The 14,040-nt window shown below is 42.7% G+C and overlaps 2 protein-coding genes across 2 annotated transcripts in view; one reads left to right on the top strand and one right to left on the bottom strand.

Moving 5' to 3' along the window:
• The window catches only part of LOC121280051, a 76,352-nt gene extending 75,206 nt beyond the window's left edge, over nucleotides 1-1,146 (bottom strand). Inside the window, exon 1 of the mRNA XM_041191680.1 lies at nucleotides 1,043-1,146. The gene's annotated coding sequence lies outside the window, so the exon portion shown is untranslated. The remainder of the gene's footprint in view (nucleotides 1-1,042) is intronic.
• Nucleotides 1,147-9,912: 8,766 nt separating this feature from the next.
• On the top strand, nucleotides 9,913-12,930 carry thap11 (THAP domain containing 11). Its single transcript, XM_041190693.1, has one exon. It carries the CDS (start codon nucleotides 10,063-10,065, stop codon nucleotides 10,732-10,734), a length of 672 nt encoding a protein of 223 aa, XP_041046627.1. The 5' UTR covers nucleotides 9,913-10,062; the 3' UTR covers nucleotides 10,735-12,930.
• Nucleotides 12,931-14,040: the final 1,110 nt, after the last annotated feature.

Genomic DNA, 14,040 nt, shown 5'->3' with positions numbered 1-14,040 from the left:
GGGTCAGTTTCTCAGGTCAGTTCCCTGGATTAGTGTCCCGGTTACTTGCTCAGTTCCCTGGGTTGATTGCTGGTTAAGTTTCCTGGGACAGTTCCCCAGTTACATGTCATGGTACTGGGTCAGTTCCCTGGTTACTCGCTCAGTCCCCTGGTTACAGGATCAATGCCGTTGTTACCAGATCAGTGTTCTGGTTACCAGGTCAGTTCCCTAGGTAGGAGCACTGGCTTTCAGGTCAGTGTCCTGGTTAACGGGTCATTTCCCTAGGAGGTGCACTGGTTACTGGGTCAGTTCCCTCGGTAGGAACACTGGTTATTGGGTCAGTGTCCTAGTTACCGAGTCAGTTCCCTAGGTAGGAGCACTGGTTACCGAGTCAGTTCCCTAGGAAGGAGCACGGGTTTCCGAGTCAGTTCCCTAGGTAGGATCACTGGTTAACGGGTCCGTTCCCTAGGTAGGAGCACTGGTTATCGGGTCAGTTCCCTAGGTAGGAGCACTGGTTACCGAGTCAGTTCCCTAGGTAGGAGCACTGGTTACCGAGTCAGTTCCCTAGGTAGGAGCACTGGTTATCGGGTCAATGCACTGGTAACCGAGTCAGTTCCCTAGGTAAAAGCACTGGTTATCAGGTCAGTGCACTGGTTACCGAGTCAGTTCCCTAGGTAGGAGCACTGGCTACCGTGTCAGTTCCCTAGGTAGGAGCACTGGTTACCGAGTCAGTTCCCTAGGTAGGAGCACTGGTTATCGGGTCAGTTCCCTAGGTAGGAGCACTGGTTACCGAGTCAGTTCCCTAGGTAGGAGCACTGGTTACCCAGTCAGTTCCCTAGGTAGGAGCACTGGTTATCGGGTCAGTTCCCTAGGTAGGAGCACTGGTTACCGAGTCAGTTCCCTAGGTAGGAGCACTGGTTATCGGGTCAGTTCCCTAGGTAGGAGCACTGGTTACCGAGTCAGTTCCCTAGGTAGGAGCACTGGTTATCGGGTCAGTTCCCTAGGTAGGAGCACTGGTTATCGGGTCAGTGTCCATTGCGCGGCGGATGGGGTCCAGACTCACTAGCGTCACTTTGAGTCCGATATGTGATAGGATTTTGAGTAAGTTTCAATCGGACCCTTTCTTTCCTTTGACGGTTAATTCACCTGCTCCTCGGTATCGGGTATTTTGTGAGGCCTCAACTCCAGTCCACCCTATAAACCGAGTCGGTCAACGTTTAATCTGCTCGAGCCTGCGACATTTGCCCGCCTCACAATTCAACTGGTTCTCGCGAGAACCTGGAACCGGAAGCGCTGGGTCATAATCTCGTCAATCCCGCAGTAGGTTCTGGGAGATGTAGTTTATTCCCTACAATCTTGTTTGTTAAGAACAAAAAAAACTGCGGATGCTGGAAATCCAAAACAAAAACAGAATTACCTGGAAAAACTCAGCAGGTCTGGCAGCATCTCGAAACGTCAGCTCTTTTCTTCTCCGCCGATGCTGCCAGACCTGCTGAGCTTTTCCAGGTAATTCTGTTTTTGTTTTGTTTGTTAAGAAGCAGGTGGTGAATTTTTATCATTTTCCTATACTAGCGACCCAATTTTAATTATTTTTCTTCATTAACGATTTTATTTAAATGTTCAGATCAATTTTCTCTTCTGTAGGCCTACCAGCTATCAAAATAAACAATCTCTTTTAAGCGCTTAGCAAAAGACATTGACTGTGGCTGGCTCGCTGTTTTAGATGCTTCGAGGAGGAGATTGGCAGGAATGACACAAATTGGTAACCCAGTTTAAATATGCAGAGCTGTATCAGGTTTTTGGAAAGTACTGAGTCTATTTATTACATATTTTTTATAAACGAACAATTGACACATTAGTTGGAACTCGTGTCAGAAACCTTGGTTGAAGCCACATTTTGAATATTACACTAAAGGCACTAGTTATTTGGCTGTCCCAGCACAATTGCTTTATCTCCACTTGGACTATTTAGCTGAGCACTGCTCTCCTGCTTATACTCTTCCATATTCAGACAACTACCTAAATCCATTTGAAGGATTTATAAAATGCTGGAAAAGCTCAGCAGGTCTGGCAGCATCTGTGGAGAGAGAAACAGAGTTAATGTTTCAAGTCCATAGGACTCTTCTTCAGAGCTAAAGAAAAATAGAAATATGATGGAATTTATACCGTTCAAGGGAGTGGAGCAGGTGAAGCAAGATAGGAGGTCACTGATAGGTGGGGGCTAAAGAGAGGTTGACAAAGATGTCATGGACACAAGACAAAGGTAGTGTTAATGGCAGTAGTGAAGGCTAAAGAAGATTTATAGATTCTGCTTGTAAGAAAGAACACATTCTAACCACTCTATGTGGTAGTTTTTTCATAATACTTCATAACTGAAAATAATAATTATATCAGGTCACTCCTTCGGCTTCTACACTTCAGTTTAAAGATATACCCTAACTCCTCAAAACTACACAATAGGAGGTTTGTTGACTCTTGTTGGACATATTCCAGGAAGAGTAATCACAGAAGTTTAAATTGTCCCACTCAGTCAAAACATCCTTTTTCACATTTTAACTAATAAATGAGAGTGTTCAAAGCAAATGAAAATGTATTAAAGCCATTATGACCTTTTCTCCCATCTTGCTTGCAGCAGTGTTGAGGAGATTAATCCTTAACTCCCTGACACTGACAAGGGTTGGTAACCCCGTATAGTTCCATTTTTATAATGATTATTGATGATTGAGATTGTGAAGAAAGAACAACATGGTTTAATCTGGGTTTAACCAAAATCATTAAACCCATAGCAGTTGCAACTCAATAATCTTGCTTTAACTTCCTCTAATTTAGACACTCCCACCTGGCAGAAGTGCTGCTTCACCATTCAGGCCATTGATCGAGAACTTAGCATGACCTAATGGAAGTTATTTTCCAGGCAGCACAATGGCATAGTGCATTCCAGCTGCAACACGTCACATCAAGGAGTGCAGTTCTGTGCCATCTGTTTTTTTTATTTTTCTTTCCATTTTTGTACTGGAAAAGCTAAGGTTTAGGAATATCATCATCTCAGTTTAAGATCAACATCTTCATCCACATATCACATTCACTTCAAGTTTTCAGCTATATTCTTGACTGATTATATATGGAATGTAAATGATAAGAGACAATACAAGAACACACAAATTAGGAGCAGGAATAGGGCATCCGGCCCCTTGAGCCTGCTCCGCCATTCGATAATATCATAGCTGATCTGATTGTGGCCTCAGCTCCACTTTCCTATCTGACCTCCATGTTGATTAAAAAACAATCTAATTCAGCATTGAATATGTTCAATGACCCAGCCTCCACTCCTCTCTGGGCAAGAGAATTGTACAGAATAACAGCCCTCTGAGAGAAAAAAATTTTCCTCATCTCAGTCTTAAATGGGAGACCCCTAATTTTTGAACTGTGTCCCCTAGTTCTAGACTTCCCCACAAGGGGAAACATCCTCTCAGCATCCACCCTGTCAAGTCCCCTCTGGATATCATATGATTCAGTAAGATCACATCTCATTCTTCTAAACTCTAATGGGTATAGGCCCAAATTGCTCAACCTTTCCTCATAAGCTCACCCCTCCATCCCAGGATTCAGTTGATTGAAACTTCTCTGAACAGTTTCTAATGCAATTATATTCTTTCTTATATAATGAGGCCAAAACTGTACACAGTACTTCAGATGGGGTCTCAATAAGACACTGTACAGCTGTAGCATCACCTCCCTAATTTTATACTCGATTCCCTTTGGAATAAAAGCCAATATTCCATTTGTCTTCCTAATCACTTGCTATGCCTGCATCTGACCTTTTTGTGATTCATGTATCAGGACACCAAGATCTCTTTGTAACGTAGAGTTCTGCAATCTCTCTCCATTTAAATAATTTATAGCTTTTCTACTGTTTCTGCCAAAGTGGACAAGCTCACATGTTTCAACATTATATTCCATCTGCCAAATTTTTGCCCATGCACTTAACCTATCTAATTCCCTTTGCAGACTCTTTTTGTCCTCTTGACAATTTACTTTCCTACCTATCTTTGTGTCATCAGTAAATTTAGCTACCATATACAGTCCCTTCATCCAAGTCGTTAATATAAGTCGTAAATTTTTGAGGCCCCAGCACTGATCCTTGTGGCAGTTTATTAGTTACAGTTGCCAACCAGAAAATAACCCATTTGTCCCTACACTCTGCTTCCTGTTAGCTAACCAATTTTCAATCTGAGCTAATATGTTGCTGCCTACACCATGTGCTCTTATTTTGTGAACGATTCTGTGAGTGGCACCTTATCAAGTGCCTTTTGGAACACAAGTACACCACATCTACATGTTCCCCTTTATCCACCTTGGTTGTTTCTTCCTCAAATAACTCCATTAAACCATTAAGAGAAAGTAAAATTACAATTGGCTTTGTTCTACCAAACAACTCTCCAGACAGTTATGGTGCTACTGTTCACTTCCAGCCCTTGAAGCAATAGAAATAATTAATACTTAGCTACCATATTGTTGACAAAAAATCTTTTATCACATCCAAAGAACCATGCCTAGTGTGAAAGGACAACACTGATCTGGGGTTTTTAAAGAAGCCTTGGAGGAATATTTGTGATGCTTGGTATCCAGGTTCTGCAGCTCCTTCATTTCAATCCTTTGTTTCCATGTTGTGGCAATGCAGTCGAATTCAGTGGTATGACAAAGGGTTCCATTATGTTCATTGACATCTCAGTTAAAAGATTCCAGAGCAGATTGAATTTATATTTTTAATCACAATTTTAAGTGTTGTGTGTCAATAATTTGTATTGCTGATCATCCACACTTTGTTTTTGTGTATTTACAAAATCTGATTAATAAATGTTAATGCTAGTTTTGCCTGCAATGATGCAGTCTCACAATATGGAGTTCATGTTGAGCTACTCATGCAATCTCAGATGCAAAATATTGTGGTAAAATTGTTAATCCATGGCATGCTAGCCTATTTGCAATGCATCCTCTTAATGGTTATAACAATCACAGTAAATACGTATTTCCATTTGTTGACAGACCAACATTATATAAATATAATTTGTTCTCAGGATATGGACCATGTTACATTTTTTTACCCATTCACAGATGCCCTAAAAGCAATAAATACGTGGGACCAGATAGAACATTAGTGAAGCAGTTGGTTTTTTACAACAATCCAACATTTTCATGGTTATTTCATCTGGTGCTGGCCCACAAATGATCAGATTACCTATATTTAATCTCCAATGTGTCGCGGTGAGATTTGAAATCAGCACCCACTGCAACATTAGTTAGGTGCCATATCTACGAGGGGTGACCATAACCATTCGTAAAATATATTCGGGTTCTAATGATATGCTCTGATGTGAGAGAACCTGATTGCTTTAAAATTATACTGGGGCCATCTCTTTATTAATAAAATAATTCCAAACCCAAGAAATGTAACTTCCCACAACAAAAACAAAAAATGCTGGAAAAACTCAGCAGGTCTGACAGCACCTGTGGAGAGAAAGACAGAGTTAACGTTTTGAGTCCATTTCATTCTCCTTCAGAGCTAAAGAAAAGTACAAATATGGTGAAATATATGCTGTTTAAGTGGGGGTGGAACAGATGAAGCTGGATAGAAGGCCAGCGATAGGCGGAGGCAAAGGAGAGATTGCAAAAGATGTCATAAATGAAAGGTCAAAGGGGTGTTAATGGTGGCGGTACTGCTAAAGGAGGTGCTAATGGTGCATTAAGAGTAGAAAGCAGAATGAGCAAGTGACAGGTGGCCCTAATGGGGGTGGGGCGGGGAGGGGGAATGGTAGGAAAAAAAATCGAAAATAGGCTAAAAGGTGTGGATAAAACAATGAATGAAAATGGAAATAAATTTTTTAAAAATAAAATCAAGTGGAAAAATAAATTTAAAAATATTGAAAAATAAAAATGAATATTAAAGAAAGGGGATCAAAAAGGGGTGAGGATGGAGGAGAGAGTTCATGGTCCGAACTTGTTGAACTCAATGCTAAGTCCAGAATGCTGTAAAGTGCTTAATCGGAAGATGAGGTGCTGTTCCTCCAGTTTGCGTTGAGCTTCACTGGAACATTGTAGCAGGCCAAAGATGAACATATGGGTATAGAGTAGGATGGTGTTGAAATGGAAAGCGACAGGAAGGTCTGGGTCATGCATGCGGACAGACCGAAGGTGTTCCGCAAAGCAGTCACCCAGTCTGCATTTGGCCTCTCCAATGTAGAGGAAACCGCATTGGGAGCAGCGAATACAGTAGACTAAATTGAGGGAAGTGCAAATGAAGTGCTGCTTCAATTGAAAGGAGTATTTGGGCCCTTGTATGGTGAGGAGGGGGGAAGTAAAGGGGCAGGTGTTGCACCTTTTGCGGTTGGATGGATAGGTGCCATGGGAAGGGGTTGAGGTGTTGGGGGTGATGGAGGAGTGGATCAGGGTGTTCCAGAGGGAACAATCCCTGCAGAATGCTGACATGGGGGGTGAAGGGAAGATGTGTTTGGTGGTGTCATCATGCTGGAGTTGGCAGAAATGGTGGTGCATGATCCTTTGAATGCGGAGGCTGGTGGGGTGAAAAGTGAGGACAAGAGGGACCCTATCATGGTTCTGGGAGGGAGAAGAAGGTGTGAGGGCAGAGGCACGGGAGATGGGCCAGCTAAGGTTGGGGGCCCTGTCAACTACCATGGATGGGAAACCTCAGTTAAGGGGAAGGAAGACATGTCAGAAGCACTGTTTTGGAAAGTGGCATCGTCGGAACAGAGGCGACGGAGACGAAGGAACTGAGAGAACAGGATGGAGGCCTTACAGGAAGCAGAATGCGAAGAGCTGTAGTCAAGGTAGCTGTGGGAGTCGGTGGGCTTGTAATGAATATTGATGGACAGTCTATCACCAGAAATTGAGACAGAGAGGTCAAGGAAGGGAAGGGAAGTGTCAGAGATGGACCATGTGAAAGTGATGGAGGGGTGGAAATTGGAAGCAAAACTGATAAATTTTTCCAGGTCCAGACAAGAGCATGAAGCGGCACCGAAACAGTCATCGACGTACCGGAGAAAGAGTTGTGGGAGGGGGCCTGAGTAGGACTGGAACAAGGAAAGAGACAGGCATAACTGGGGCCCATGCGGGTACACCTTTTATTTGGAGAAAGTGAGACGAGTTTAAGAAGAAATTGTTCAGTGAGAGAACAAGTTCAGCCAGATGGAGGAGAGTGGTGATGGATGGGATTTGTTCGGGCCTCTGTTTAAGGAAGAAGCAGAGAGCCCTCAGACCATCCTGGTGAAGGATGGAGGTGTAGAGGGATTGGACGTCCATGGTGAAGAGGAGGCATTTAGGGGCAGGGAACTGGAAATTGTTGATATGATGTAGGGTATCAGAGGAATCGCGGATGTAGGTGGGAAGAGACTGGACAAGGGGAGAGAGAACGGAGTTAAGATAGGAAGAAATGAATTCCATGGGGCAGGAACAGACTGACACGATTGATCTACCGGGACAGTCCTGTTTGTGGATTTTGGATAGGAGGTAGAAGCGGGCCATCCAAGGTTGGACGACTATCAGGTTGGAAGCTGTGGAGAGAAGATCTCCAGCGGAGATGAGGTCAGTGACAGTCCTGGAAACAATGGCTTGATGTTTGGTGGTGGGGTCATGGTCCAGAGAGGTAGGAGGAAATGTCTGAGAGTTGGTGCTCAGCCTCTTTGAGGTAGAGGTCAATACACAAAACAACAACAGCACCACCCTTGTCGGCAGGTTTGAAAACAAAGTCAGGGTTGGACCTGAGAGAACAGAGTGTGACAAGTTCATTAGGAGATAGGTTAGAGTGGGTGATTGGAGTAGAGAAATTGGAATATCGCCCTGACAGTTATCAATGAAAAGATCAAGGCAGGTAAGAGGCCAGAGGGAGGGGCCCAGGTGGAGGGAGAATACTGGAGGCAGGTGAAAGGATCCATTGAACAGCGGGAGGACTCCTGCCCAAAGAAGTGAGCAGGTAAACGAAGGCGGCAGAAGTACAGGTCAGCATTGTTTCGAACCCGGAATTCATTGAGGTGAAGACATAAGGGTATGAAACTGAGTCCTTTGCTGAGTACTGAACGTTCAGCATCAGAGAGGGGAAGGTCAGGGGTATGGTGAATACATGGCAAGGGCTGGGGTTAGAAGACAGGATGAGGTCAGAGGGATGAGAAGGGGTGAAGGGTCCTGAATGGGCTTTGGTATCAATGAGATGTTGGAGCTTGTGTTTCTTGGCACCTGAAAGAAAGAGAAAAAATTTCTTGTTAAGGCGTCTGATGAGACGAAGAATAAAATGAAACTGGGGGCAAGAACAACTTTGAGATAGCGTGAATTGGTGTTGCTGGAGGGAGAGTTCGAATGTATTCATATGGCGGCGCATGGCACTGTGTGGATTTCAGCAAGTGGCAAGAACAGCAGTACGAGGAGCATTGTATGTCCTGATTTTTCAATTCTTATTTATTTTTCCACTTATTTTTGTTATTTAAAAAAATTATTCCCATTTTCATTCATTATTTTATCCCCACCTTTTAGCCTATTTTCGATCTTTTTTCCCACCACCGTTCCCTCCCCCTACCCTACCCCCACTAGGGCCATCTGTCACTTGCTCATTCTGCTTTCTACTCTTAATGTCACCATTAGAACCTCCTTCAGCAGTACCACCATTAACACCCCTTTGACCTTTTGTTTATGACATCTTTCGCAATCTCTCCTTTGCCTCCACCTATCACTGGCCTCCTATGCAGTTTCATCTGTTTCACCACCCACCCCCCTTAAACAGTATATATTTCACCACATTTGTACTTCTCTTGAGCTCTGAAGAGTGAAATGGACTCGAAACATTAACTCTGTCTTTCTCTCCATAGATGCTGTCAGACCTGCTGAGTTTTTCCAGCATTTTGTGTTTTTGTTTCAGATTTCCAGCATCTGCAGTATTTTGCTTTTATTTAAATGTAGCTTCCCCCCACACCAGCTACAGTCAGTCTATTGATTCTGTCTAGGCATCCTGTAAAACAATGTAAGTCTGCAGGCAGGTGAGAATGCACAACTAATGTTTGTTTAACTTATTTGAATTGCAAATAATGAACAAGAAAGAGTACTTTCCGTAGAATAAGAATGAAATATAATTTTTTTGTCAGATTGTGATTTTCTTCAGATTTTGAATCATTTTATTCAAATATCTTTATTTTAGGTCACACAATATCTTCAGCGATTATTTGTGAATTTTGTTTTTCTTTTCATTGTGTTGCAAACCTTCCATTCATATTAATTTTACTGCTGTTAGCAGAAATATATTTTTGCAACTTTATTGGGGGTTTTTAAATGTTAGTATTTGTTGATAAAAAAATTAACTGCTTTTAAGATATCATCTTAAATGACGAAAAACACCAGTTTAGTAAAACTAGTGATCTATTTTGAAACAGTATGTCTGGCCATGCATATCCTGTAAACAAAATAGCAAGAAATAGGGATTTTTTTTCAGGCAGACTGAAAAGTTATTTCTATGGATTTTGTCTTGCAGTAAGCTCTCACCCTATTGTCACCTAATAAATGTTATAAAATTACACGCTTTAAGAGTAGCGTAAACAGTAAAAAAAAAACCCGGAACCTAATAGTTAATGGGTGCAGAAAAATAATTTTCCAGTGTTTTCTGTTTTCTCAGAGAAAGAATTAGTGTGTGATAACAATGCAAACACAATTTAATGTGGAATTTGCAGAAGTAATAATCAATGTGATGCTAGTGAAATAAAATTTTGCACAGGCATGGGAAGAAGTTGAAAGCGGTGCATGCATTATTTAGAAAGAAAAGTTTACTTTTTACTAAAAACTTTTTTGCAGCAGTTGTTTGTTTGACCGGAAGTGGCTGCGAGGGGCGCGCTGCTCTCTGGGAGATGTAGTTCCGCCGCGCGGCCTGGGCTTTGCAGCCAACTCGGCGTTTGGGGGGAAAAATAAATAAACCCGGGGGGGAGTGGAAGGGGGAGAGAGGGCATCGTGAGAACAGGAGAGTCCGGGGAGCCGGGCCTGGGATAAGGAGGCCTTTCGGGTGGCGCTGGCCCCGGGGATCGTAGCGGGAGGATGCCCGGCTTCACCTGCTGCGTGCCCGGCTGCTACAACAACTCGCACCGGGACCGGGAGCTCCGCTTCTACACTTTCCCCAAGGACGAGGAGCAGCGCCGGCTCTGGCTGCAGAACATCTCCCGCACCGGGGTAACGGGTTGCTTCAGCACTTTCTACCCCACCACCGGGCACCGGGTGTGCAGCGCCCACTTCCCCGGCGGCAGGAAGACCTACTCGGTCAACGTGCCCACCATCTTCCCGCTCCGAGGGGTCAATGAGAGGAAGATCAGGCGCTCCCGCAAGAAGCCCCCGGCCGCCGCCGCCGCCGCCGGCCCCGAGGACGTCAAACCCATCGACCTGTCGGGACCCTACTTCTTCTCCTCCTCGTCCTCGTCCTCCTCGCCCTCCCTCCCGGCAGCCGCCGCTGCCGCTGCCACCACCATCCCTCGTCCTGAGGCTCCCGAGTGCCTGGATCACTCCTACTCGCTCTCCTCCACCACCACCTCCGAGGAGCTGCTCAGGAAGCTGAACGAGCAGAAGGACATTATCGCCCTGATGGAGGTGAAGATCAAGGAGATGAAAGGCACCATCCGGCAGCTGAAGGTCAGCGAGGCCATCCTGCGGGAGGAGCTGAGGAACAAGGAGAAATTACTGTCCATGTCGGTCATCAGGAAGAAACACGGCATGTGACGGCTTGTATTTTTTATATATATATTACACGGACACTTTGCAGCTACCCGACCTAAGGCGGGAGAGAATTTAAAACAAAAGGAATAAACAAACAAAAACAAGGATCATGTCCCGTCATGGCACGGGATATTAGGACGTGTGAAATTTGAGATGTGATAAAATAGTGTGACACCTCTTGCTTAATCTGTGTGTGTGCGCGCGTCCCAGACGATATGCATCCGTGGTTGTCGGTTATTTCACACGACAGAACAGGCTTGAGGTGCATTCTGCATGTTGCAGTACTAACATTAACATTAGGAGTAGTGAAGCAACAAGATACCGAACAGATTCATTTTTCACCCAAGTATCAGTCTCATATGACTTCACATAAGGAAACCAACTATATCTCAACAATGACGCGCGATCATTTCCTATCGAATATATATATGTTATGAATCAATGTTTTTGTTTCATTCTAATGATGCTATCAATTTAGTAGCTCCACATGATTTTGTATATTGCCCTCCATAAAGTTCCTGTATAACAGTAACCATAAAAGTATAACAAATACTTTGTAAATTGGTTTAATAAGATTTTTACTTTTTTGAAATTTTAGTGTTTTTGATAGGATTGCGAGACTATAAACATTGAACAAGCAAAGAGATAGAACAATACTTAAATACTCACAAATAGATGGGTTAGACTGGTGTTGGTTTTTCCCTTCCTAAACCTCTCCATCTGACTTTCCTCCTTAAAACACAACTCTGACAAAGCTTTAAGTCACCCCTTCTAAGATATTTGGCTGTGTCCAAATGCCTATTACATCTCTTATAAAGTGCTTTGGGACATTTTCTAGATCAATAATTCTGTAGTTTGATCTAGATCTGCTCATGATTTTATAATGCATGGAACTCATCAGTCATTTACTGTTTAAAACATTTTAAATTAAAGTTCACTAAAACACAATGCTAATAGTTAAAATATTTGATTTTTGAAAGAAAGATGGAAGACCCATTTATAATGTAATCACTACAGAAAGCTTTCATGGAATTCATGAAAATGTATCAGGTTTATTGAAGCAGGGCAAGTAATGCCACCATTGTGTTGATGCCCATCTGATATGTTGAAATAAGCATCAGAACAATTCTGGACCTACAATGCTGGATCTTAAATGAGTGTCAAATGCTATTATAGTGCATTATTTAATATGCATAGAACTTTTCAGGGTACAATTAAAGAATTATTGTAAAATTATAAAGAATGATTTCAATAGCCCTACACTGTATGTAGAATAGCTGGTGAGCACAAAACTTGATTCTTAGTGATATTTCAGGTAACAAGCCTGAAACAAAGTTCAAACAGTTTATCACTATCTTCTGGTCCCTGCAATTATATTAGACACAAAATAGTGATGGAGAGGAAAGTTTTTATAAATTATTAGTTTCAAGGTTTGATTCATGACTATAGTAGTTTTCACTACAAATATTTGTATTGAAATGCAAATACTGGAAATTACTGACTTTTCTTTCAGAAATATCAGCTTTGAAGCAATTCTGTTCATCAATGGTGAATTTTGTTGGTCCCTTTCATCCTGTTGTCCATCATTGCTGATTCTGACCTTTCTTATTTGTGATGGTGTCATTGCTGTTCCGAAAAAGGGCATCTATCTGAAATGTCAGAATCTGCTTTCTCTCTTCACAGATGCAGTCTGACCTGCTTTGATACTGAGTATTTTCTGTTTTTATTTCAATGACTTAAATCATTGACTCCAATGGCAGCAATTGTTACGTGAAGATGCTCATACTGAAGGATTAATGATTGTGACATAATTACTGCAGCTTTACTCTGGACTAATCTGTAGTTGATTACTTGGGGATTGTATGTTTCATGGTGTGTCATATGCCGTGAATATAACCATTACAATGAGCTTCATTATCCTTTCACTTACATTCTACTGCCCCATAATTCCCAAAGTATTCACCATTGGTTGTAAAATACTTTGGGATTTCCATAGCACATGTTAAGGTGCTACATTAATGCAAATTCTTTCTACCATGCCAGCAACAGTGATAAATTGAATATATATAATTTTAAATAACCAGTTGCTGCCAGTAAGTTCAATTCAAACTGACAGTGCCTCTAATGTTAACAAACCACTCAAGCTTTGCTGTAATTAAGTCATGTTCAAATGAAATAAAGTCTCTTATTTCACTGTTATCACTCTTTGATTTTGTTTATAATACATAAAGCTCTTACAATTTTGCAGCTCTTATTCTACTTAGAATTCATGCTTTGATAACTAATAGTATTCATTATGTACTGGTAACATTTGCAAAAAGATATTAATACCATGTGATGATGACAAGAGAATAATAACTACTTATATTCTGGGAGCAGAACATCCCAGTAATTAACTGGAAGTTCTTCATAAAGTTTGCAGCAATATTGTCACAAATATTGAGTTTTCACTATGAAACATCACGTGTCAACAGTATGAAATACGTTGGTAAATGGGGAGCACACGGACCTATTTGTTCATACATTAACTGGTGAATCTAAGTACGCTGGGAAAAGTTACTTTTTTCACTTCTCTGTTTGATGTGGTCATAATAAACAAGCGGTGTTTGGATTAACCTCCACTATTTATTTCTGTGGGTATGAAGACTCCCTGGCAACAGTATTGTGCCTCACAATTTGATATAATAAAAAGACTGGGAAAGCTATTTTTTCCCAGAGGCAGCCTCTTAATTGGCTGCTTCCATGCTTGTCACCCTTAAGAGGGCGGACCCCAATGCTGTAGACCGAATCTCAGGGGTCCCATCGAGAAAGGTGGGCACTGCTGAGGCGGGCGGGGCAATGCGACGGGGCCTCAAGATGGAGATGTCCTCAGAGGCATAAGTTTAAAGTAAAAATTTGAGAGGCCAAGTAGGCAGGCCCTCCAGGGCAGAGGAGACCTCCGACGACAGCATTTGGGTTGCAAGGGCTGCCTTAGGGAAACTACCTGGAGCTGGTGGCCTGGGCAGGGGGCCTCTCGCTGCTGGCGAGCCCTCTAAATCGCACCCAATTAGGGGCCCTAAATATGCAAACTGTCTGCCCTTCTCCGTTCAGCGGGCAAACAAAACTTTCCCAACGGCTGGAATGTGTTGAGGAGCCTTCCCTGTGAGGCTACCCGCTGTTTTCCAAACCACCGACGCACCCTTCGCTTCCAAGACAGCTACCCTGGGGTTGAAGCATTCAGCCACTATCTGATTACTGATGTGGGCATCGGCGATTGGAGAACCATCCCCTATTCTGCACAAACTTTACTCTTCTCCCCTCCAACAGGCC

This window comes from Carcharodon carcharias, chromosome 7 (assembly GCF_017639515.1).
Source record: "Carcharodon carcharias isolate sCarCar2 chromosome 7, sCarCar2.pri, whole genome shotgun sequence".
Lineage (NCBI taxonomy): Eukaryota > Metazoa > Chordata > Chondrichthyes > Lamniformes > Lamnidae > Carcharodon > Carcharodon carcharias.
Note: the sequence above shows the minus strand (reverse complement) of the source record. Positions and strands in the feature narration are given on the sequence as shown.